Source organism: Canis lupus, chromosome 5 (genome assembly GCF_003254725.2).
Source record: "Canis lupus dingo isolate Sandy chromosome 5, ASM325472v2, whole genome shotgun sequence".
Taxonomy (NCBI): domain Eukaryota; kingdom Metazoa; phylum Chordata; class Mammalia; order Carnivora; family Canidae; genus Canis; species Canis lupus.
The window spans coordinates 34,211,124-34,236,866 of record NC_064247.1 but is presented as its reverse complement, the minus strand read 5'-3'; the positions used below and the strand labels follow the sequence as shown (position 1 = coordinate 34,236,866).

Genomic DNA, 25,743 nt, shown 5'->3' with positions numbered 1-25,743 from the left:
TGCAGAATCTCAGGAGCCCCTCTGGACCTACTGAATACAAATCTACATGTTAACCAGATCCCCAGGTGGTCCATGGGAAGGCACATCAAAGTGAGAGACACGCAGGACCAGGAGGCAGGTTTCTTTCATTTTTGTTTTTCAGTGTATTAAATAAAAAGTGTTCTGCATTTGCATTAATTCCCATTCTCTTCTCTCCAGTCTAGAAAGTTCCTTATTCTCCTGTAGTACCTATATCCATTCCTATATTTAGATCTTTTTTCTCCTGTTTCTAGACTTATCTGAGTCTCTCTAAGGCAGTTATGTGCAGAGGCAAGGCATCTTAGGAGTGATTAAGAGAGGTTGCCAGGGGAGGAGGGAGTTAGGGGAATAGGGCCTAATTCTAAATTAAAAAACACAACTGGGGCGCCTGGGTGGCTCAGTGGTTGAGCATCTTCCTTTGGCTCAGGGCGTGATCCTGGGGTCCTGGGATTGAGTCCCACATCGGGCTCCCTGCATGGAGCCTACTTCTCCCTCTGCCTGAGTCTCTGCCTCTCTCTGTGTCTCTCATGAATAAATAAATAAAATCTTAAAAAATAAATCAATAAACACAGCTAAAATGCTTATGGTAAAAAAAATGAATATTTTTAAAATAAATAAATACACAAAGCTAAAATGCTTATAGTAAAAAAAAAAAAATCACCCCTGAAAACCTTTTGTGGACTCCCAACAATAAAGTCACACCAGTCCCCCACTTCCACCCCGCATGGCTCACTCTGCAGAGCTCACTCTGGGCTTGGTCACACTGCGTGGCACAACAATAGGAACTGCCTATGACATTACTTCCCTCTCCCTTTTTGCGGGGTGGGGGGGAATTCTTAGGATTGCATTCATGTAAGTTCAATCATGCTTCGCGGTGTGTGACCGGAAAGCTATTTGCCCGTGCGTCCAGAATCTTCTAAAATCCAGCCCTTCCGGGAAACTGTATCCCTTCTACCAGCACCCGTAAACCCTGAACAAACCCGTAAACATCAGAGGAGTGGCTTCAGATGGACATCCCCTGACCGTTGCCTTAAAGATTTCTAGTCTTTGTTTGAATCTTCTCTCAAGTTCCATAAAAATGCTGGGATTCCTGGGTGTGTATCATGTTGTCCTCCCCACCACGGGTACCTACACCAGGTCCCAAATGATGCAAGTGCCATCCGTGCTGGCAGTGACACATTCCTCATTGTTCTTCTTCACCCTAATGCAAGACACGGAGGATTTGTGCTCTTTCAGGGCCTCTTCCAGCTTCTGGGTCTGGCAGCCTATCTGCCACACCCTCACCTGGAAGCCACAAAGCATAGGCTTTCAACACAAACTTGGGACTTGAAGGGGTTAAAATATATACTTTCCCCCCCATATTTATATGCTTTTTCAGCTCTACTGTACTCGACTTATTTTAAATTTGCTGTTCTCGTCTCCATTGAGTGGGGCGGGAATGCAAAGCTGCAGAGCAGGAATATCCTTCCATGGAGCCAGGAAAATGCTACCAATAATCCTAAACCTACATCTACTTTTAAGGCTGAGAAATTTATCAGACACCTGCTGCTAGCTAAAGCAAGCGAAATAGCATATCTGCTCAGTTTTGCTGAGCATCACTCTCAGACTTCTGGTGCCATCAGGAAAGCTCTTGGGTGCCCAGAGCCATATTTAAACTTCACATCAGCTGCTCAGGCTTAATGGTTTTCAATTGATGGTTCCCAACCTTATCAAAGCCAGTACCCGCTTTCTACAACAAATATATTCTGACTGCCAACCCCCTGCTATCATGAAGTGAAATTCATAGGTCATTGGTTCTACCCACAAAATTTCAAAAATGGTCAATATGATGCCCTAACTGTAATAAAAGGGGTACGTAAAAGGGAAGTCATTGTATGGTCCTGTAATAAATAAACATTCTGTCACAACCATACCAGAAAGCATAATAATGTAGTCAGATGCTTACACTTTCTCATATCGAGCATGTTGGACTTGTGGAAGGTATGAAGAGCAGAGATTATCTTGCTTCAGTAACATAAGACAATACAAGAATACAAGAATAGTATCAACACCCTAGAAACTAGGGTTAGGATAAGTGATAATGGGCTAACTTATTTGTACCTGAAAGGGGAAAGTAGCCATAAGCAAAGTAAGAAAAACATCCTAAGACGTTTCCTTAGTAAGGAAGATGGGGAAGCATGAAGTTCTCCCAAATGAGCTGTGTCTGAATAATTCTCTAATCTTGTAAGCCACTATGTGTGGAGGCATACATTCAGTCTTTAGCAAGAGTAATACTCAAATTTTCTAACTCATACGATATGGGCAGCAGCCAAACAGCACCCAGGCCTGGAGCTTTGGATGTTCTGGGCGTTAGCCTTTAAGCTGTGGGACTGCAGGGGGTTTAGGTTATGTTTGCGGGGGTAAAGGGAGAGGGGGTAAAGTGGTGGGACTGGGGTCTTTGCAACTCAGGCAAGGTCATTTACCAATGAAAATGGAAATACTTGAGTACTTCAGGAACTGCTGAATTCATACCCGTGCACACATGCTGACAGCAGCCCTGGTCTCCAGCACTTAACAATGAATGTCTTTTGGAAGGAAGGTCCATAATAGCTGAGTGAGGAATGGGAAGAAGAGCTGATGTGGTGTTCTGAAAAGACTGCCAAGGGCAATGAATTTGTAATGTCTGATTTCTTCCAGCAGCTCTCATCAGCTGGGGCTCAGTCCCCTAGAAGCAGATGATCTGGTCCAAGCCAAGTTTGGGCAGGGGCAGGGCAGATGCCCCAAAAGGCTGAGGGAGCTAGCAAGGATGCTGAGGGTGTTGACAACAGCATGACTGAAGAGCTAAGGGAAGGGATCAAAGCCCTCGAGGGGGTGGTAGGCAGAGAGCAGGGGAGGGTCCAAGGCTAGAAGGGTCTATGGAGCACCTGCCACGTGGCTAGTCCACGTGGAGATGTGCTCTGAATGCAAAATGCACATCAGATTTTGAAGACTTGGTACAAACCATCGCAAGACATCTTACTAATCAGAGTCTTGATTGTTTATTTTCCATTTATATAGAAGAAATGGAAGTGCAGAGAGGTTGAAGAGCTTGCCCCAGGTCACACAGCTGGAAAGTGGTGGAAGCAAAATTTGTAGCCAGACAGTCTGACTCCTGGAGCCCAAACACTCAGCCTGGAACCTGCTTGGCCCTCAACTCTGCTAAAGGCCTCATGAAGATGCTAGATCCTTCTCCACTCTGATAAGTTATTCCTATAATTGCATGAAGATAAGAAAGGAAAAGAAGATGTTCTCTCTTGAGAAAGGCAGGCTTTGGGTGGGGGATGCAGAGAAAGCCGAGGTGGGGGGTGGGGGTGGCTGGGGAGGCAGTGAGAAGAATGTGTGAATGGAAGATGTTTCAGGCTCCTGCCAATGATGGGAGCGAAGGTCAAGTGTGACGATTCTGAAATAATGGTCACACATCTGGGTAGATGAAAGAATTGAGTCTAAAAATAGCATTGCCTTTAAAAGATATGATGGAGACAATTTATGTAACTATAGTCTTTGAAGGAGAAGAACAAACAAATCCAAAACTCTGGCAAAACGCTCACCTGATTCATAGCCCGATTCTGTATAGAATGCTTTCATGTCTGTATCTTGAATGTTCTTTCATGAACAGGTATATTTATCTGTGTGTTTGTGTTATTAGAGTTTTAATTTACAATGTATTTTAGGGTTTCTTCAAAATCCTACTTTGGTTCTGCCTGACTCCTAATATAGGTTAAACACACACACACACACACACACACACACACACACACACACACACACGCAAGTAAGTAGCTTCCTGTAAGGCGGTTGCTCTAAACTAGGGGCTATTGCCAAAAAAAAAAAAAAAGATTCTGCCTTCAAGAACAATACCTCCCCTTCCCCACCGCCGCTGATGACCCGTTTACAGTCACTGGTGGTAGCGATAGCTGTCACTCCGATCCTGTGGGCATTGTTGATGACATACATCAGCCGGCCCGTCTCTGGGGCGAAGGCCCGGATCCTACCATCGTCCCATGCTGGCATGGAAGGGAGACAAGAAAGAGGCAGGATCAGTAGGCCCCTAGTCTTGGTGCCGACTCTGGCTCTCCTCAATCATAAAGGAGTCGGGACTGGGGAGCAGTGGTGGTGATGGGGGAAGGTGGCCAGTCCCCCCCAAATGCCAGGAATCATATCCCTCTTGCTCCTGACTCCCCAAATTGGCCACACCTGCCTGTAGGTGCACCCAACCCCAGGAGAAAACGTTTGGGGTGGGGAGGAAGGAAGGAGGCCAGCTCCCACTGATCCTGTGGGTTGCAAAACTTGTGCTAGCTGATATTGGTTGCATCTGGGTAGAGAATTTAACATCTCTAAACACATGTTGGTTTTTTACCCCTCCCTCTATTTTAAACCTGATGCTCCTTCCCTGACTCCTGCCATCTTCCCCATCTCAATAAAAGTTGCCATCATCCATCCAGTTGTCTAAGCCAAGAACTTCAGAGTCATCCTTGATTCTTCTCTATTCCAACCACCCAACTCCACCCAGCCCAACCCAACTTCCAATCAATAAACAAGCCCTATAAGTTCTACAGTTAAAAAACATCCCGAATTTGCCCACTTCCCAATCCCTCCCTCCACTGGGCCTACCCTCAACCAAGCCACCAGCATCTCTCTCCTGGAGGATTGTAACAGCTTCCTCCCTGGCCTCAGACTCTTGCTCCCTTCAATCAATTATCTATGCAGGGTCTGGGTACACCCCTTCGGGGACCTAGCAGTGAACCTAGAAGTGGCATGAATAGAGGCAGGGAGACCTGGTAGGAAGCCACTAGAAGAAATCTAAGGGATGGTGATGGCTGGGACAAGGGTGGAGATGATGAGAAGTGCGCTGTGGTGAGCGCCATCTGTGGTGAGGCAAATGCCGGAAGCCAAGAGCTTCTGGTGGCCACTGTGTGTGAAGACATGACCAAAGGAGAAGCCAATGGGGAGGAGACAGAGCCAGGGAAAGAGGAGGTGAGATGAGCTACTGATATCACCATTTCAACAGCTGCACCTAAGATCCACTTGACGGGTGCCTCGGTGGTTCAGTAGGTCAAGCGTCTTGACTTCGGCTCAGGTCATGATCTTGGGGTCCTGGGATCAAGCCCTGCGTCAGGCTCCCTGCTCAACACAGAATCTGCTTCTCCCTCTGCCCCTCCCCTTGCTCGTGCTTGCGTGCACACTCTCTCTCTCAAATAAATAAAGTTTTTTTAAAAAAAGAGAGATCCACTTGACTTTTCCCTTATGTGAACAAGTGAATTCACTTTTTGACCACTGGGGAAATTTGCATATGAGTTGAACATAAGATGATATATATTTATATATAAATCCCAGGACCCCAGGATCATGCCCTGAGCTGAAGGCAGATGCTCGCCAGGTGCCCCAAACATAAGATGATATTAAGAAATTATTATTTTGGGGATCCCTGGGTGGCTCAGTGGTTTAGTGCCTGCCTTTGGTCCAGGGTGTGATCCTGGAGTCCTGGAATCGATTCCGTATCGGGCTCCCTGCATGGGGCCTGCTCCTCCCTCTGCCTGTGTCTCTGCCTCTCTCTGTGTGTGTGTGTGTGTGTGTGCGTGTCTCTCATGAATAAATAAATAAAATCTTTTAAAAAATAAACTAAAAATAATAAAATAAATTTTAAAAAGAAATTATTATTTTGTAGGAAAATATTACTTTTAGCAATGCAAACTAAAGTATTTGGAGGTGGAATATGATGGTGTCTATGATTTACGTTAAAATACTTTGCTGTGAGAGGATCAATTGAGTTAAAAGTGAATTCTCTTTGAGGCATAATATAGTTTAAGTCGGGCTTTTATCTCTCAAACAACCGAAAGGGTTCTAACACATAGGTGCCCTGCACTCACCAAGGCTTCAAAATCCATCTGGTAATAGAATGACTAAATTCTCTTATGAAAGGGAAAGCCACACACTATACGCAGCAATGTCGGGGGCAGGGAAATTGCTTTCTGGTCCTTCTGAGCTCAGAAAGTCTCCTAGCTGGAAGGGAACTCCACAGAGAGGCTGGACTGGAAGCAATGGGAGGCCACTCCAGGTTGTCCATATGGAGAGGCCAGTAGAAGGAACAAAGGTCCAAAGCCACCACCCAAGCCCACGGCAAAGCCCAAGGATGTCAACATTACCCGAGATGATGCTCTTGCCATCTTTCATGAAATCGATGCCGTGGCAGGTCATGTTGGGCACAGTGATCCGCAGCAGCTCCCTGTTGGACAGCGTGTGCCACACTCGGATGTCTTTCTTGGCACAGGTGGCAAACAGCTCGGCGGTGCCACTGCAAAGGAGCCACCGTGAGAATAAAGAGGTGCAGCCACACAAGACACACACTGATTCTTAGGTGCACACTTGACTCTCAGATGTTACCGCGCCGGGATCGGGAACATCAAGTATCTCAAAGCCTGATGGCCTTACAGAAACCTTGTGTAAGATGGCATTCAACGCCCAGAAGTCATCTGTGGATCATCTCTTGCAGCCCTTTGCCCGGAGGAGACAGGTTGAGACAAAGGTGCTCGGGAGGGAAATGCCAATTTCAAAGTCTTTAAGTGTCCTGGTTGACTGGAGATCAAATAGGTCTGTGAGATGTTGATATTAAGAGACACTAAACAAACTCTTCCTGACAATAGTCATCATAATTTCAAAGAGAAAAAAGACACAGGTGCTAGAGTTTATGTTTGCAGATAACCTGGAGCAGTACTTTGCTTGGTTGTGAGAAAATATGAGCTTCTGGACAAGGAAGCGAAGCCCAGAGTAGTCGGTCTATTTTTTTTTAAACGATTTTATTTATTTTTTTAATTTTTTTTAAAATTTATTTATGATAGTCACACACACACACACACACACACAGAGAGGCAGAGACACAGGCAGAGGGAGAAGCAGGCTCCATGCACCGGGAGCCCGACGTGGGATTTGATCCCGGGTCTCCAGGATCGCGCCCTGGGCCAAAGGCAGGCGTCAAACCGCTGCACCACCCAGGGATCCCCGATTTTATTTATTTATTTAAGAGAGAGAGAGAGAAAGAAAGAGCACTAGCAGGGGGAGGAGCAGAGGGAGAGGGAGAAGCAGATTCTTCACTGAGCAGGGAGCCTAATGCAGGGCTCAATCCCAGGACCCCAAGATCATGACCTGAGCTGAAGTAGGACACTTCACTGACTGAGCCACCCGGGTACCCCCTGCTTTTTTAAAAGACAACTTGTAAATAAAGTGAAAAATACTATTACATCAAAAACTACAGGCTATTTCAATTTGGATAAGAAAAAGGAGTAATACTCGAGTATAATAAAGCCCAGCTGCTTAATAAATATGAATTTATAGCTACAGTCTCTGTGGAGGTTGAACTAACTTTTAGATGTAAATGCTTCTCAAGAAATGTCTACATTTCATCAAAGGCACATTCAGGACAAGAGCTCATATTTTAAGACCATCTCTCTTTGGAATTAATAGAAAAATAAATGGATCTTTTTCCATAGATTTAGCTTTGGGGCTCAAAGAGAAATAATTATAATGCTGGACTAGTTACCTAGAAAAAATGTGGGCTGGAATGGGATGAGGAGATGCAGCTGCTTGCCAGACAGTCCTGAGTAACACAGATCAAATCAAGCCAACTTTAGAGGATAATATTTATTTAAAATAAGAGAGGCTTTATATAAGACACTGCCTTCAGTGAAGGACCCCCTCCTGTGGGGAAAGTGAGCTTTTATTTATTTTTATTTTTTAAAAGACTTTATTTATTCATGGGAGACACGGAGAGAGGCAGAGACACAGGCAGATGGAGAAGCAGGCTCCCTGCAGGGAGCCTGATGCGTAACTCGATCCCAGGACCCCGGGATCACACCTTGAGCTGAAGGCAGACGCTCGACCCCTGAGAACCCCCAGGTCTCCCAGGAAAGTGAGCTTTTAAAGAGGCATGTGGACTCCTCATGAAAGTCAAATATCATGGATTTGAGCACACCTAGAGAACTTTCCAAACTCTCCCTACCCTTGACGGATGGTCTACTTCTTCAGGAATCTAGTTCAGACATGAACTTTTCCAGTAGTAGACTGTCCCTAGTTTAGGATCTGAAAGGATAAATTCCAGGAAAAAAAAAAACCAAACTGATCAGATCAAGACGGCTCCCTGGGCCCACATATCTCCCACCTAAAATCCTGTGAAATGAAGAGACGGATGCAGATGCCAGAGACAGGGGTAGAGGTAGAGGTAGATACAGGGAAGCAGGAACAGATTACCATCAAATTGACCAGAAACATTGAGGACCAAGAGAAACCAGCCAGATAAAACCTGCGGACAGACAGAACCAGAGGGAAACACAAAGTATCAAAATCAGGAGGAGGGGGTAGCTCTTGTGATGTTGTAGGCACCAAGTGGTCACACAAACCTTCCTGCAGATGGCAAGCAGAAGCACTAAACAGGGTCAACAACGAGAACCTAAAATCCTAAAGATGCTGAAAGCGTTTAAAAGTAAGCAGAAACCTGGGAGCAGTTGTTCTTGTAAAAGTGCAAGTGGGAAGGGTTAAGAATCATGACCGTGTTGCTGGCTAATCCAAGGATGCCCCTGACTCCCACAGCTGCGGGGGCCACGGAAAAGCAGTGCCAGGTAAACTGTTTAAAGACGTGTTAACAGAGTCGAGGGCTGAAAAATGTATTTATTTAAAAAAAGATTTTACTTATTTATATGACAGAGAGAGAGAGAGCATGAGCAGGGAGGGAGGGGCAGAGGGAGACGGAGAAGCAGACGCCCCACTGAGCAGGGAGCCTGATGCAGGGACTCGATCTCAGGACCCCGGGATCATGACCTGAGCCAAAGGCAGATGCTTAACCTACTGAGCCACCCAGGCACCCCAAGGGCTGGAAAATTTAAAGAGGGAAATCCTGGCAGCAAGAGATCTACCTAAATTCAAATTATAAACATTGCCTAAATTCCCATCTGACAGCTAAAGTCTATGTGCATGGGAGAAAATCCAAGAGGAGGAAAAAGCAGACACAGACCAGAGAGGACTCTTCTTTTTAAAAAAATTCTATTGATCTTTTTTTTTTTATTTTTTTAGGATCCTATTTTTGAAGACAGAGCTACATGGGATCAATCTGAGCGGGTGGTATTTTGTTTTTTTTTGTTTGTTTGTTTGTTTGGTTGTTTTTTTTTTTTTTTTTTTTGGACTTTTTAACTGAATACATTCATCAACTGGGTTCAGCTTGCAAGGCAGAAAGCTGGACCTTACAGGCTAAAAATATCAGAAGCCAGGACCTGAGGTCCTAAGAACAGCTGAGAATTAAGAGGAAATCTCTAGAAGCAAGGAAACCATGGGGAGGATGAGCTTCATCTCTGCACAAATCCTTGGGTGAATGCTAAGTTCTGCAAGCATGCAGGAGTACCCAGAACCTGTATATGAAAGCTACAGTGGGAAGCCATAAGACTGTCAGCTGCCGCATTCTGTGAGAAGGACAAAATTTGCAGGTTGAGTCCAGGCCAATAATCCTCAGAGAACACCAGGGAATTCAGAGTTAGTACAATGTATTATCTATCATGCTGAGTTTTCAATGAAAAGTAAGCAGATATGCAAAGAAATAGGAAAATATTATTTGGGGAACAGACAATCAAAAGATCAAGGTGTTGGAAAGACTTCAAAGCAACTAATTTAAAATATATTCAAAGTATTAAAGGAAACTATAATATTAGGGCGCCTGGGTGGCTCAGCAGGTTAGGCACTTGCCTCCAGCTCAGGTCATGATCTCAGGGGCCTGGGATCAAGCCCAGTATCAGGCTCCCTGCTTAGCAAGGAGTCTGCTTCTCTCTCTGCTCCTTACCCGGCTTGCGGTTTCTTGTGCTCTCTCTCTTAAATAAATAAATAAAATATTAATTTAAAAAAATTAGGGGGGGGGATCCCTTGGTGGCTCTGCGGTTTAGTGCCTGCCTTCAGTCCAGGGCGTGATCCTGGGGACCCGGGATCGAGTCCCACGTCAGGCTCCCTGCATGGAGCCTGCTTCTCCCTCTGCCTGTGTCTCTGCCTCTCTCTCTCTCTCTCTCTCATGAATAAATAAAATCTTTAAAAATATAAAAAATAAAAAAATAAAAAATTTAGGGGCACCCAGGTGGCTCAGTTGGTTAAGTGTCTGTCTGTCTTCAGCTCAAGTCAGGATCCCAGGGTCCTGGGATTGAGCACAGTGTCAGGCTCCCTGCTCAGTGGGAAGCTTGCTTTTCCCTTTCCTCCTTGTTCATGCTCTCACTATCTCTGTCTCTCACTCTCTCTCAAATAAACAAATAAAATATTTAAAAATGTAAAGGAAACTATGATACCAATGAATTAACAGACAGGCAATATCTAGAAAGAACTAGAAACAATATCATAATCATAAATTATTATATCAAATATACATACTTATGACTTAAAGATTGATAACTAACAAACAATACCATGAATAGTTTCCAAGTCATGTGAAGTCAGGGAGGGGAAGGTACAACCACAAAACATGATCACGACACAACACAAGACAAGAAAAGGAGACACAGGGACTCTAGGGTGGCTCAATGGTTGAACGTCTGCTTTGGGCTCAGGTCATGATCCTGGGGTCCTGGGATTGAGTCCTGCATTGGGCTCCTGCAGGGGAGCCTGCTTCTCCCTCTGCTTGTGTCTCTGCCTCTCTCTCTGTGCCTCTCATGAATAAATACATAAAATCTTAAAAAAAAAAAGGAGACACAAAAAGAAGAAACATACTATATAGAAAATATCTATAAACTCATTAGATAGAAATAAGCACAAGTGGATTAAATTCTATGAAAAGACCAAGGCTGGCCTAAAACAATACAAAAAGAGACATAGTTTCTTTTGCTACAGTGCATGTCTCTAACATGTATTATTAGCTCATATGCAATAGGCAAATAGGCACGTGATAGCAGAATGTTGCAGAAGTCGTTTTGGTTTTTTCCCAATAGATTAATGCCTTGGCACATGAAGGACTAGTAGCTGAAAAAAATGTACATTAACTGAATCCTCAAGGAAAGGAAAAATGCAGTCCTTTGCGTGATGCTGGTGTACCCCATGTTCTTCCTCTTCCTTCAGTTTTCTCCGTAGCTCAGCAGGGAGATGGAGGAGAGAGCAAAGCAGGAATGGGTAGTAACCCTGGATAGATTTCTTTTTGGGATCATGGAATGTTCCAGAATTAGATTATGATGATAGCCTCACAACTCTGTAAATGTGAACAAACAGACAAGCAAATACAAAACAAAAGAACAACCCACATTGAGTTGTGAACTCTAAATGGGTAAACTTTATGGCATGTAAATTATATTTTAATAAAGCTGTTTCACAAAAAAAGAAAAACAAGAAAAAAGGAGATGGGCGGGGGCTGGGGGGAGAAGAGGTACAAACCCTGAGTAGGTCAGTAACTAAGTAAGTATTTGAAGAGATAGTTAAAAATTGACTCTTAGAAAAGGCCCCCCAGGGCCAAGTAATTTTACAGATTGATTCTACTGAGCTCCTTAGGAAAAGAGGAAAACACTTGATGGGATGAGCACTGGGTATTACACTATATATTGGCAAATTGAATTTAAATTTAAAAAATATTAAAAAAAAAAGAAAAAGAGGAAAAAAGTAAGATGAAAAGAAAATGACCAACCAAATCTCAAAAAAGATCACCCTGGTGGGAAGCACCAGCTGTTTTCAATATGAGAAACATATAAGGGCACTTGGGCAGCTCAGCTGGTGAAACGTCCATTTCTTGGTTTCGACTCAGGTCATGATCTCAGGGTAGTGAGATGGAGCCCCATGTTGGGCTCTGCACTCAGCGGGGAGTCTGCTTGAGATTCTGTCTCTCTCTCCCTATGCCCCTCCCACTCATGCTCTCTTTCTCTAAAATAAATAAGTAAAAAAAATTAAATAAATAAATAAATACAATAAATAAGTAAATCTTTAAAAAAAAAAAAGTAATTGCGATGACTCAGGGAACCCAAATACATTTCATGATCTTAAGGATTGAGTTTCTAAAGGGAGTCTCACCACCCATAAAACAACGATTCTGAGCTTTGTAAATTCAAGTCACATACTGTGGAAGGTCAGAGCAAAAACTGTCCCATCAAGTTCGTGGGGTGAATGCCACCGAAGATAAAATATGTTTCAAAAGCAAATAATGGCAAACCATGACTTGACTATTTTTTTTTATATCAAAACTGCTGATGGTTGTTTGCTTCATTTGTATCATGTAGGATTTACCAAGAATTCCAGAAGATTACTGAGTGGTCCAGAAGACCTCTTGTGTCCACCACCATTAAGTGTGCCAAGTCTAGAAGACCCAAGAGGTATAAACAAATGACTTGAAAGAAGTTTGGGAAAAAGGCACTACTGGGGCACCTGGGTGGCTCAGTTGGTTAAATGTCTACCTTCAGCCCAGGTTATGATCCTGGGGTCCTGGAATTGAGTCCCATGTCAGGCTTCCTGCTTAGCAGGGAGCCTGCTTCTCCCTTTCCCTCTACTCCTCCCCCTGCTTGTGCTCTATTTCTCTCTCTCTCTCGTTGTCAAATAAATAAATAAAAATCTAGAAAGAAAGAAAGAAAGAAAGAAAGAAAGAAAGAAAGAAAGAAAGAAAGAAAGAGAAGAAGGAAGGAAGGAAGGAAGGAAGGAAGGAAGGAAGGAAGGAAGGAAGGAAGGAAGGAAGGAAGGAAGGGCAGGCAAGCGGGAATTAGTAAGCTTTTTCCAGACAGTACTGGGGAAACAGAAAAGTTTCCGTGATAAGTTTATTAGAAGAGCCAACATTCTAAAGAAGCCCAAATTTGAACTGTGAAAACTAATGTAGCTGCTGGGTGAAGGCAATAGGTATAACCAGTGTTAAAAATAATTATCAACATCAGTATTATATTTCCAATTATTATAATTAATATTAGATCATAAATGTTATTAAAATAACTGACCAGCATTGAAAAATTTGAGGACAAAAAATAATAATTATATTAGTACATGTTGAAAAGGCATTAATGAGATAAAATCAAATTTCTTGGCACACTGCATCAGACCTCCATGTTTTCACTGAGTGTGGGAGCCAAAATACTTTGCTCTTCTACTTACAATGGAAAGATAATGTCCTCAACAGCTTCAAAGTGACAAGTTGCAATGAGAGTCTCTTTGAAATCCGTGAAGTTGATACGATAAATGTGTGATTCTTCTGTTCCTACAAAAAACTGGTGTCCTTCCCCTCGAAGTGTGATAGAAGTGATGCCACCTTGTAACTGGACTTTCCTTTATGGAGAAGCAGAAAGGTGAAGTAGATTCACTCCATCAGTTGAGTACTTGTTACAGAGGATACAAATCTGGCATATGACCTAGGACATGCCTTCAGGGAGGGGACGCAATTGGAAAGTCAGGAGTGACTCACAATAGTGGGTGCCCATGGTCAGCAGAGGGAAAGGCCAGCAGGGTTTACAGTAGTTTGGGGGGCTTCCTCGGTGAGAGAGAGTCTAAAATGGGTTGTGGAACGTAGGCAGGATCTGGACAGAAGGAACATTCCAGGAAGGCAATGGGCACAAACGATTGTGGCAATTAAGTACTTCATTAATTCCATTTCTGGGAAATAATCCCACAATTGGGAGGGAAAACCTTTATGTCAAAGGAGGTTATTATAACTAATGAAAAGAGTACAAAGTTGGAAACAACCTAAATATCCAATTGCAATGCAACGGTGAAATCATCTATGGGACAGCAGGCAACTTCTTAAGATATTGGCCAATTAAAGCATGTTTCAAAGATTCTGTATGTTTTACCACAGTTTTTTTTTTTTTTCGTAATTTACCACAGTAGTTTTTTAAAAGATATTAATGTTGAGAATGTTTATGACATTTGCCTTAAGTAAAAATAAATCAGAATATATTTTGTACACAGGGAAGTACAGTGATTTTAAAATGTATACGAAGAAATCAAGACAAGAATAAATAACAAAACATTAATAGTGGCTGTCTTCGCCCAACTTCAGGGACTCTTGTCTCTTCATCCACATTTCAAATCCTACTGCTTCCCAAATGTGTCAGGAGTGTGAACTTTACCAAAAAACAAAAAAAGCATATACATGAACAAGTCCCTAAAAACCCAACCTTGCTCTGCAACTAATTTAGTTTTGACAGTAAGAATGCAGTGGAGATTCTTGTGCAAGGGATCAGTGTGGGACGGGTAATACTTTACAAAGATCCTTTTGTTGGTGGGATGCAGAATGGTTAATGAAGAAAGGACTGACCCCAAGTCACATCCTGGCTCCTTCACTAACTAGATAGAGCTCTCTGACCCTGGATAAATTGTCAGAAATCTCCTAGCTTCGCTTCACTTGACCACAGAATAATTTCTCCTTCGTAGGGTCGTGGTGAGGATTAGAGATAATGTACATGAGGCCATGGAGGGCAGCCATTAGAAATACTGGCTATTGGCATCTGGGCTCTCTAGAAGACAAAGTGAAGCCCAGGGCTCTGGGGGCAAGGCCAAGGGTCCCTGAGCTTCAGCAGTCTGCTTCATCATAACTACTTCCTGACTTCTCATGGGAGCAACTTTCTCCATCCACAAAAAACCAAGGAGGCAGAAATCACAGCATCCAATGGGAGTACATGCTATCACACTAGGTTAGTTTGGAGATGCATACAGCACAAACCCTGTAATAACTTCCTTGAATTAATCATCCTTATGACAGTGGGAACATTTGTATATTCAGGACAAGGTATTTGAAAATTAGGGGGTGAATTTTTTATACTCACTCCACATATCCAGAGTCTAATCAACTCTGCTCTTTAGTAGCCTCCTTCTCTTATTCCCCTTCACCCAGACACAGACCTCGTCCAAATGCATTCCCAAGAAGACCTATCCAGAGCACTGAGTTTAAAATTACAAACTTGGGGGTACCTGGGGGGCTCAGTGGTTGAGCATCTGCCTTTGGCTCAGGGCTTGATTCTAGGGTCCCGGGATCAAGTTCCGCATCAGGCTCCCCAGAGGGAAACTGCTTCTCCCTCTGCCTGTGTCTCTGCCTCTTTCTCTATGTCTCTCATGAATAAATAAATAAAATCTTTTTTTTTAATTTTTTTTTATTTATTTATGATAGGCACACAGAGAGAGAGAGAGAGGCAGAGACACAGGCAGAGGGAGAAGCAGGCTCCATGCACCGGGAGCCTGACGTGGGATTCGATCCCGGATCTCCAGGATCGCGTCCTGGGCCAAAGGCAGGCGCTAAACTGCTGCGCCACCCAGGGATCCCAATAAATAAAATCTTAAAAAAAAAAAAAAAAACTTGCGTTCAAATGAATTAACCATGAGAATAGTGCCTGACACATAAGAGGTACCCACTGCATAATAAATTTCACTGAATAAACAAATTTTGAAGGTTTTGAGATTTGAGGTTATTTCTTGGATTTTTTCTTCTTTTTTGAGAAAGAGTGCACGCACATGGGAGGGGGAGAGAGAGAGAGGATCTTAAGCAGGGTCCATGTATAACACCAAGTCAGATGGGGGGGGGCTCGATCTCACCACCTTGAGATCATGACCTGAGCTGAAATCAAGAGTTGGACACTCAAACAACCGAGTCACCCAGGCGCCCCTGCTGGATATCTTTATAACAGCATCTTATTTCCTCTGTTATGATTCAGATTTATAAATGAAATAATAATTAATGTACTTATTAGAAGGGCAATGTCCCCTTGGGTAGTCGTGGACTACTTCGGTTTGATTCAACATAAGCTATTGTCTTTTCATTGGCAAAGAAATAATCTATTGTGATTCCAACCACTCATTTTAACAGTAAGATTAAATTCTTTAACCAAATATCACTTTGGCGGGATCCCTGGGTGGCGCAGCGGTTTGGCGCCTGCCTTTGGCCCAGGGCGCGATCCTGGAGACCCGGGATCGAATCCCACATCGGGCTCCCGGTGCATGGAGCCTGCTTCTCCCTCTGCCTGTGTCTCTGCCCCTCTCTCTCTCTCTCTCTGTGACTATCATAAATAAATTTAAAAAAATGAAAAAAAACAAAACAAAAAACAAATATCACTTTGGCAATTATTGCCAAGTAGTTACTGGCTTTAAGCAGACTTCCTTCTGGTGGGTCCTTCCCCATTCCAACCCCGTGGAGTCTGGAACTTACTTGATAGGTTTGTAGCTGGGGCTTTTACAGAAGATCAGCAATCCGGCTCCGGAACCCACCAACAAACCCCCCATCTTCAGGCACCTGATGGCAGACACTCCCTAAGGGGTAGAAACAGCACTGAGAGAAAAGCCAGATGGTTTCATCGTTAAGAATCAGTGTGTGGGGGCACCTGAGTGGCTTCGTCAGTTAAGTGTCTTTCTTCGGCTTAGGTCATGATCCTGGGGTCCTGGGATAGAGCCCTGGTCAATGGGGAACCTGCCACTCCCCCTGTGTGTGCTTGCTCGCTCACTCTCTCTTTCAAATAAAGAAATAAATAAAATATTTTTAAATTAAAAAAAGAATCAGTGTGTGAGCTGACACACATGTAACAGACATGGGGCATTGCAAAGGACAGGTCAATGCTGCCACGTGTTGCCTGGACAAAACACATGAAGGTATCACCTGTGACATACCCCTAGGCTGGCCACAGGGCTCAGTGCCAAGAATGAGCTCTCCTGGTCCTTCAAGGAGCAAGCCTGCTTCATCAGACTTCCTCCCTTTAAAACCACCTGTGCATTTTGAATGTATTAAAAATTAACACTTTTTATCTATCTATTGGAATGAAGTTACAGCAGAAGGTATAATAAGCGCGGGCAACATTAGTTCCACAGTGGCTACTGTTTACACCAGAAGTTAATTCTTATACTGCAAGGAGATCATTTTAACATCCAAGGAAAGCACTAAGAACCCTTATTGTTTGGTGACTATATTTTCTGAACTAAAGCATGCAGTATATAGTATATAGTCTTACCAATAATAGACGTAGTTAAATTCAAAGCCATCTTGAAAGTGTGGGGAAATATGATGGTCATTTTATAGCCCCCACTATGAAGTTCTAATTTTATTTTATTGTATTTTTTAAGGACTTTTAAAAAAGATTTTATTTATTTACTCATGAGAGACACAGAAAGAGAGAGGCAGAGACATAGGCAGAGGGAGAAGCAGGATCCATGCAGGAAGCCCAGTGTGGGACTCGATCCTGGGACTCCGGGATCACACCCTAGGCCGAAAGCAGATGCTCAACCGCTGAGCCACCCAGGGATCCCCTGTATTTTTTTTAAGGATTTTATTTATTTATTTGAAAGAGAGTGAGCAAGAGAGAGAGCAGGGGAGGAGCAAAGGGAGAGGGAGAAACAGACCCTCCACTGAGCAGGAAGCCTGACATGGGGCTCGATCTCAGGACTCTGGGATCGTGACCTGAGCCAAAAGCAGATGATTAACCAACTGAGCCACCCAGGAGCCCCACAATGTTTCATTTTAAAGCTTTCAGTAATAATACAGCTAATGACTTTACAGGCACAGCCTAATAAACTTTAACAAACTTTACAAAATAAATATTATGTCTTTTCAAGTTACACTAAATTGAGTTAGCCTATTCTGGTTCAAAATGCATTTTATGTTTGAGAAGAGAAAGCAAGACTCAAGAATGTTAAGGCACAGAGCAGAATTATGGGCTCCCCTGTCCTGCCCACCACCTTCATCTCCCAAAATGCTACAGCAGGACAATGGGATAAATGCCCAGCCCATGAGGAGACAACCCTGGAGTGAGGATTCTTAGCATGTGTTGGGGGACTTAGGGAAGCAAGGGATAAAGCATTCAACAGAGCCTCAGAGTTACCTATGTGTGATTTCTAAATAAACTTTTGAAATTATAAGCAGGTTCTGAAGCCAGGCTGCATGAGTTCAAATTTCAGCTCTGCTACTGATTAACCATGAGATCTTGAATAGTATGTGACTCAGTGTCCTCATCTGTGATGCAGGGATGAAAATGGTACCTATCTCATCAGACTGTTGAGGACCAAATGGGGTAATACAAAGAAGGTGCTTTGCTCCGTGTCCAATATGCCAACATTTAGGGATCCTGTACTGTTTTTAATATTAGTATTATGACCACCATCATCTTAGGCTTACCAGGTCCGTTAGAAACGATTCCAACCCCTTTACCCTTCTAACCATAGAGTGGCCATTTAAGTAGGGTTTCAAAATGGGTAACAGCCCAAGGTCACATAATATTCCAACCAAATGTCTTCAGCGATATCTCCTATCCTTTCATCCCCTAAGAATTATTTTCTTTCCACTTGCATAAGTGGTTCCACTTGGAACCACTGCTTTGTGGAATTTACCATCAGGCCTAAATGCCTAAATGGCTTAGGAGTTAAAGTATTCACAGTACCCCCATCAATGGCACTTAAGTACCAACAACTTGGGGAACACTAAGATGGCCAGCATCTATTTTTGGGAAAGGCATTTAGATCCCAAGTGCTGTAGGGGGAAGGTGTCAAAAATAGGCAGATTGGTATTTTTCACATAGTGTTAAATGGAGCCCTTTGGAAGTATCTCAGGAGGTGGAAATGGCAGGGCTCTGAGCCTTGCCCTCCCTTTAACTGGGCTGCTTTGCTTTTATCTGTTTCATATCCTGGAATTCCCCTCCTAAAAATAACTTGGAAAACAATGTCTAGACTATACCTCGATCTCCGGTGGGATTATTTCTAAGCCTTTCTCTATCCATACTATAGCGTTCTCTCATTCTTATGCATACTCTTAAAAGCTTGAACATTAAATGATGAGTGTGATTAAGTAAACTCTAACATCTTCCCTGGGCATGTGGTGCAAGATTTCAAGTCTTCTGGGGAATATCTGCTAAGTGGGAAAGCATCTAAGCTGAAAACCATCTGTTCTATTATCAGACATGCGATAGGCAGGTGCAGAACCTAGCACAAGCTCTCAAATTCAAAGGTTAGTGGAAACCGCCCTTGTAACTTTCTGCAGGTCCTGGAAATAGCAGCTCTTATTTTGTGAGACTACCCTCTGATCATAGATTTTTTTCTTTTAAATATTGAAGTCTTTCTGGATTTTTAATCAGAATTGTTAGGAACTCTGCAAATATAAATAATACACATTTTCTAGGTCTTGCTCATGACTTACAATGCTGGCTGAAGCTAAACTCTAAGATCTGGTTATTAGAGGGGTGGCTGGGGGGCTCAGTTGGTGAAGTGTCTGCCTTCAGCTTAGGTCATGATCTCCAGGTCCTGGGATCGAGCCCCACAGCAGGCTCCCTTCTCAGTGGGGAGTCTGCTTCTCCTTCTCCCTCTACCCTTCCCTATCCTGCTTGTGGGCGCGCTCTCTCTCTCTCTCTCAAATCAATAAATAAAATCATTTTTAAAATAACCTACTTATTGACTAGGACGAAAATTACATATGTATGTATGTGTATATCCGGTGTTATAGATCAAAAAGCATATTTCTTTTATATATGGTAACAGGGCTGTCAAAATTCTGGCACCAGTATGGGTACAAATCAGAACCACAGGCCCGGTGCTTGAAAAATGTAAAAAACGTGTGGTCTGATTCCCTAACTGGGGACACCGAGGAAGTTTGCTCTACATATGAACCAGAGATGAGGGCTCAGAGAAGTCAATGCACCTTGCAAATTTTGGTGTGGCCCTGGGTACAACACAGCCTTCTTCTTTTTTCCACAGACTTTTTTTTTTTAAGATTTTATTTATTTATTCATGAGAGACACACAGAGAGAGGCAGAGATACAGGCAGAGGGAGAAGCAGAGGGAGCCCAATGAGGGACTCGATCCCAGAACCCCCGGGGGTCACAACCTGAGCCAAAGGCATATGCTTACCACTAAGCAACCCAGGTGCCCCTTTTTCCCACAGACTCTTGACATAGGTCTATGCTGCCAGTGGAGGGAAGAAATCACCAGAAAAGAGCAGGGCAGGACAGATGCTGGCGGTCTCTACTTACCAGACTGAATTTGTCCTTCACAGGCCCAGTGTCTGCCAGCAGTTTGGTCCTTGGGTTCATTTTCAGAATATCTCCAGTTGTGGTGCCAAGGAAGAAAAAGCTATCATCGTCAGCTATCTGGGGATCAGAGACAAAAAGGGTGCTAAAGATCTGTGTTTTCTCAGTGATGCCCAATAGCTCCCATCAGGGATGGGACAAACTTTCTCTGAGGCCCCATTGGACATCTGACCTACAAAGGTGCCCATGGCTACCTCAGTCTCTATGGACTCTAAGATGGGTAAGAACAGCTCTGAGGGGGGCAGAATCAAAGCCAACCTCAGAACCAGGAGAAAGGTTAGACTCCAGCTAGCCTATGCATTTCACTGGAAGACTCTGTGTCTGGTGTTAGATACGCATGTGTACATATCCTGCCAGTTCTGGTTCTGGAGACACCACCTCAGAGTGCCTAGGATGAAGATTTACTCCTCCAAGGAGAACATGTGTTTGCTTTATCTCCTATTTTCCAAAGTCTATCTGCGTATGACAATGATGTGTTAAATAAGAGAAATAAGTCAGTGGAGAATGGAGTTGTCCATATGCATGTAGGAGTCCAACGTAAAAACATATAATTCCTCTTTCCCAAAGTTGTGTCTAGGCAGCTCCTACCTTCTGAAAGGAGCTCCAGAAACAAGACCCTCCCTCACCTGTATCCCCTCAATCAGCATCCCTTATGTCCAGACCTCCCCTCCCTACCCCGCAGCCCAAGGTATGTGTACCTATGTATGTGCACACATGTATGCACACACACACATGCATGTACACACACACACATATACCCCTTGGCCAATACTGTTAACAGGAATTTGTACCAATCTTTACTGACATTAATACTTAAAAGTAATACTTACTGTAATACTCATGACTATTCTTTTCATCTGACCTGTTTGGCACTCAGTTGGCCAGATTTTTCTATTTGGGAGATCCAGTTCCCATACTCGAATGGTCCCACTATGGAAGAGAGACACAATCAAATGGAAATCTATTTACTAATCTGTTTATCTTGTCTCTGTTTTCTGCATTCCCCTGGAGGAGAAGCCGAAGGGAAGAGAACTGGATATTTCTGAGGGTTTCTTAGGCCTACTGTTCTACTTAAAATCTTCCACTCAATCCTTACAACCACCCTCCGAGGTAGGTTTTATGATCCCCTCTCTCCTCCAAATGAGAAAACACAGCAGAGCAAGGATTCACACCCAGTTACCCACTGTAGTCAGAGCAGACATAAACACAAATAAACAAAGGGCAAACCAGAGTTCACTAAGTATGTTTCCTTCAAGGTTAGCAGTTGTGAGAAGATCTTTTCAAGGAAAGTGCTTCGTTATGGAGAGCTGTCCTCATGAAAAATGAGACCAAGTAAACAGTGGGCCAAAGAAAATCAGCCCCTGACACAAAGGCTTGGCATATACTTGGCATTCAATCACTGTATGTTGAGTTAATCTGAATTAATAATTGTATAAACATATCGTGGTCAATGTCATAGCTGAAGCTAATAGTCGAAGGCAAAAAAAAGATTAACTTAAAAATAGATGGATCGGGGCGGGGTGGGGGGGGGCACCTGGGTGGCTCAGTGATTGAGTGTCTGCCTTCAATTCAGGGCGTAATCCCATGGTCCTGGGATTGAGTCCTTCATCGAGCTCCCCACAGGGAGCCTGCCTCTCTCTCTGTGTCTCTCATGAATAAATAAATAGAATGTTTAAAAAGAAAATAGATTGATGGAGGTGCCTGGCTGGCTCAGTCAGAAGAGCATGTGACTCTTGATATCAGGGGTTGTGAGTTCAAGCCCCACATTGGGCATAGATATTACTTAAATAAATCAATTTAAAACAAAATAAAAATTTAAAAAAAGAAAAAGAAAAACAGATCAGTCAAGTTCAGTTTTCCTCTTTTTTTTTTTTTTTGGCCTCCAGTGTTATGCACATAATAAGTGCTCGATAACTATTTTGTACACATTCTCATTTGAATAAAAATATACTTCTCATTTGAATTCTTATTTTGAGTACTTTCAAAATTAAAAAGAAAAATCAGCTTCTCCAAGGCCCTCCTGGTAGATGTCACTTGGATGTCAAATTGGAATTTGTAGGATCTCTCATGAGGGACAATATAATGGAATATCTGAAACTGGGGCCAACATGGAGGGTACTGTGGGTGCCATACCAGAAATCTTACTTACGAGTACTTACTTACTCTTAGTTATCACTGTTGCATGAAATTAAAGCAGATCTAGAATAACAGACTGTCCTTAAAAAAAAATAAAATAAAATAAAAAAAAAGTTTGGGCAAGGAGGGCTTCAATTCAAGGTTTGAATCCTGGAGAAACACTGTCCTTGGATGTCAGAGTGGGCTGATGCCTGCAGCTGAGGCCGCTGCTGAGGAGCAGCGGGACCCTGGTGATACAAAGGCTTATTGAAGCCACTTTGCAAACCCCAAGGAAGTGACAGTACTGCATGGTCGCCAGTGCCCTCAGAAGACAGGGAAGGATGAGGCCAGATGCTCCAGGCTCAGGATGCTCTCCTAATAAGATTCACTCCATATGGGATTGGCTCATTCAACCAGCTAGGTTCATGGCCCCTACGTAAATCCATCCTCCCATCCTCGTAATTAGCCCCAGAAAAAAAGCATGCTGCATATCACAGGGAGGGGACAGGACACAGTGCAGATGTAGAGTAATTCTTTGCTCTGGCTGGAAAAGCAGCCAGTGGTGTGTGCCTTTCACAGATGGGAGACTACAGATGGGATGAACAAGAGGGTTCCACCCAACATGTACTCCGACCCCACATTCATAGCTTTCGGACCTTTACACCGGCACACCACATCATGAAAGAGGATGCTTTTGTGCAGGTATAACCTTCATCTCCCAATCCAGAAAGGGCCCTGATTGGTGAATCTGTAAATTAATTTCTTCTGTTAGATGCTGGCTCTCAGCTTGGTCTCCATTAGCTGGGTAAAAGCTAGAAATTATCTCATATGGCCAATAGTCAGACATCTGAAACTTCCTGGCACAGTTCATTTGCAAACTATCATTTCAGGACACCTAAATCAAGACAGGTGCTAAGCAACATCAACCAGTGAGTGGATCTGTGCAATCGTGCACATTCCTCTCTGAGCATGCACTGTAGATAGTGCATGATCAGCGACAAACAGACCAGACCCCAAAATGAATTTAGCAGAGAAGCAGTGGCTCCTCAGTAGGAAGCACAGAATTTTCAAATAACCATATTTAAAGACTTTCAGTTACAAGGCTTTTTAAGGACTGCAAAATCATGCAAATTATGATATAAGGTAATTTTGCAGGATGAATACTGTGTTCCCCCAAATTGGAATGGCCATGCTTTCTGCCCAAGCAAATAGAGTGATGTACGAGTTCTGAAAACCCTGACTGCATGCAGATGCGTACTTTCCAGCAGTAACGAACATCTCATCCCGGCACCTCGAGAAGATTATTGTGGTGGCATTCCCCACGTTGAGACTGGCTGCAGGACTGCCACAGATGGCTTCTCTCTTGGCTATGCTCCACACGACCACGCTGCCAAAACGAGAAGGACCAAAAGAGTCAGGGGAAGATAGGCTCTTGAAATAAGAAACAGTGTTTTTAGTGGTTCGAGAAAGAGAGAGAAAGAGAGAGAGAGAGAGAGAGAGAGAAGGAACAAAATAATTACACTGACCCCCAGATATCTCCTGTGCCGCACTGGTTATTAGAGGACAAGCAGGTGACACTTAAAAAGGTTTTGAAGGAAAATGATAATGAGGCTAGAAACCAGTGACCCCCTCCCCCCCATCAATGAAGTCTGATGCTAAAATAAAGACATTTTCAGATAAGCAAGGCATAAACATTTACCGCCCATTTATCACATGTAAAAAATTTTCCTTGGAGAAGTATTCCAGGAAAAAAAAACAAAACAGTGCAATGAAAAGGATGAGCTCAGGCAGTGCTTCCAAACATGAACATACACCAGGGTCTTCTCGAGCTTCTGAGTCAGAGGTGGGGCCTGAGATTTTGCTTTTCTAAAAAGTTCCTGGTGATGTTGATGCGGCTGGTCTGGGGAGCACACATGGAGAAGCACTGCTTTGGGTTCCTTTTCCTTCTTTCTGGGTGCAAATTAGTCTTAAATTGAGCATGTTCAGATAATAATACTAAAAATGCTGGGGGGAGGGTAGCCCAAGTGGCTCAGTAGTTTAGCGCCTGCCTTTGGCCCAGAGACCTGGGATCGAGTCCCACATCAGGCTCCCTGCATGGAGCCTGCTTCTCCCTCTGCCTGTGTCTCTGCCTCTCTTTCTCTCTGTGTCTCTTATGAATAAATAAATATAAAATATTTATAAAAAAATAAAATAAAATAAAAATGCTGGGGATCATCTAAATATTAAAGAAAAGGAATGCAGATGGTACAAAGTTGTTAATGTAAAAATATGCCTCGCTATGCTTCCCAAATTTCCTATATGTATAATGTATTATCACCAGGGGTCTAAAATCCAAGTAGAATCAAGATTGGTAGGAATGAGGAGGTAGGAAGTTGTGTTAAGAGCCAGAATTTTTTTCTTTTTTCTTAATAGGAAATTGATAGATACCATCTGAAGTGGAAAACTTGAGAGGCATATCATGCCTCCTCCCCCCCCCAAAAAAGACTCTTAAAACCAAGTACGTCATGCCCAAGAGAAATGAAAACATACATCCAATCCAAATATTGTACATGAATGTTCATAACAGCATTATTATTAATAGCCTAAAACTGGGAAAGACACAAAGCCCCATCAACTGAAGGATAAAGAAAATGTGGTGGAGCCATACAATGGAATATTATTTGACGCTAAAAAGAATGAAGTACTGATACTTGCCAAAGTATGGATGAACCTTGAAAACATTATGCTTAATAAAAAATAGAGGATACCAGGGTGCCTGGGTGGCTCAGTCGGTGAAGCATCTGCCTTCAGCTCAGGGCATGATCTCAGTGTCCTGGGATGAAGGCCTGTGTCGGGCTCCCTGCACAGGGGTAAGTCTGCTTCTCCCTCTCATTGTGTCCCTCCCCCTGCTTGTGCTCTCTTTCTCTCTCTCACTCACTCTCTCTCTCTCTCAAATGAATAAATAAAATCTTTTAAAAATTCAGTTACAAAAGGCTATATATTGTATTATTCCGTTTATGGAATGCTACACTGAGAACAGGCAAATCTATAGAAACAGAAAGTAGATTAGTGGTTGCCTGGGGCTGAGAGGGTAGTGGTGGAGTGGGGAGTGACTGCTAATGGATGAAGGGTCTCTTTTCAGAGTGTATAAAATGCTCTGCAATTGTTTGTGGTGGTAGTTACACAACATGACATGTAAAAAATGTCTTTGGGGAAGTATTTCAGCAAAGAAAGAAAGAAAGAACTGAAGAACAAAAGAAAGAAAAAAATCCACTCAACTAACCGCTATAGCAAAAAGTATATACCCATATATTTTAAGTGGGTTAATTTTATGGTATGTGAAATATATCTCAATGAAGGTGTAAAAAAAAAAAAGAATCCCAGTGCTCCTGGGGAGAGCTCTTCATAGTGGAGGGGATATGAATTCTGAATTCTTGTGCATAGCAGGACAACACATTTTCTTTATAAACCACAGATGTATGGGGATCCCTGGGTGGCTCAGCGGTTTAGCGCCTGCCTTCAGCTCAGGGCGTGGTCCTGGGGTCCCGGGATCAAGTCCCACATCAAGCTCCCTGCATGGAGCCTGCTTCTTCCTCTGCCTGTGTCTCTGCCTCTCTCTCTCTTTCATGAATGAATGAATAAGATCTTTTAA

At 43.2% G+C, this 25,743-nt stretch overlaps 1 protein-coding gene across 4 annotated transcripts in view; it reads right to left on the bottom strand.

Moving 5' to 3' along the window:
• CFAP52 (cilia and flagella associated protein 52) overlaps nucleotides 1-25,743 on the bottom strand; it is a 41,454-nt gene that overhangs the window by 5,768 nt on the left and 9,943 nt on the right. For 3 of the 4 annotated variants that reach the window (XM_025428388.3, XM_025428387.3, XM_025428385.3), the window contains exons 4-11: nucleotides 23,371-23,499; nucleotides 20,828-20,927; nucleotides 19,941-20,057; nucleotides 16,145-16,245; nucleotides 13,105-13,275; nucleotides 6,180-6,328; nucleotides 3,895-4,040; nucleotides 1,151-1,302 (exon numbers count right to left, since the gene is read on the bottom strand). In XM_025428388.3, the coding sequence (XP_025284173.1) occupies nucleotides 1,151-1,302; nucleotides 3,895-4,040; nucleotides 6,180-6,328; nucleotides 13,105-13,275; nucleotides 16,145-16,245; nucleotides 19,941-20,057; nucleotides 20,828-20,927; nucleotides 23,371-23,499 (1,065 nt within the window). The remainder of the gene's footprint in view (nucleotides 1-1,150; nucleotides 1,303-3,894; nucleotides 4,041-6,179; nucleotides 6,329-13,104; nucleotides 13,276-16,144; nucleotides 16,246-19,940; nucleotides 20,058-20,827; nucleotides 20,928-23,370; nucleotides 23,500-25,743) is intronic. The other variant, XM_025428386.3, reaches the window with a different exon arrangement.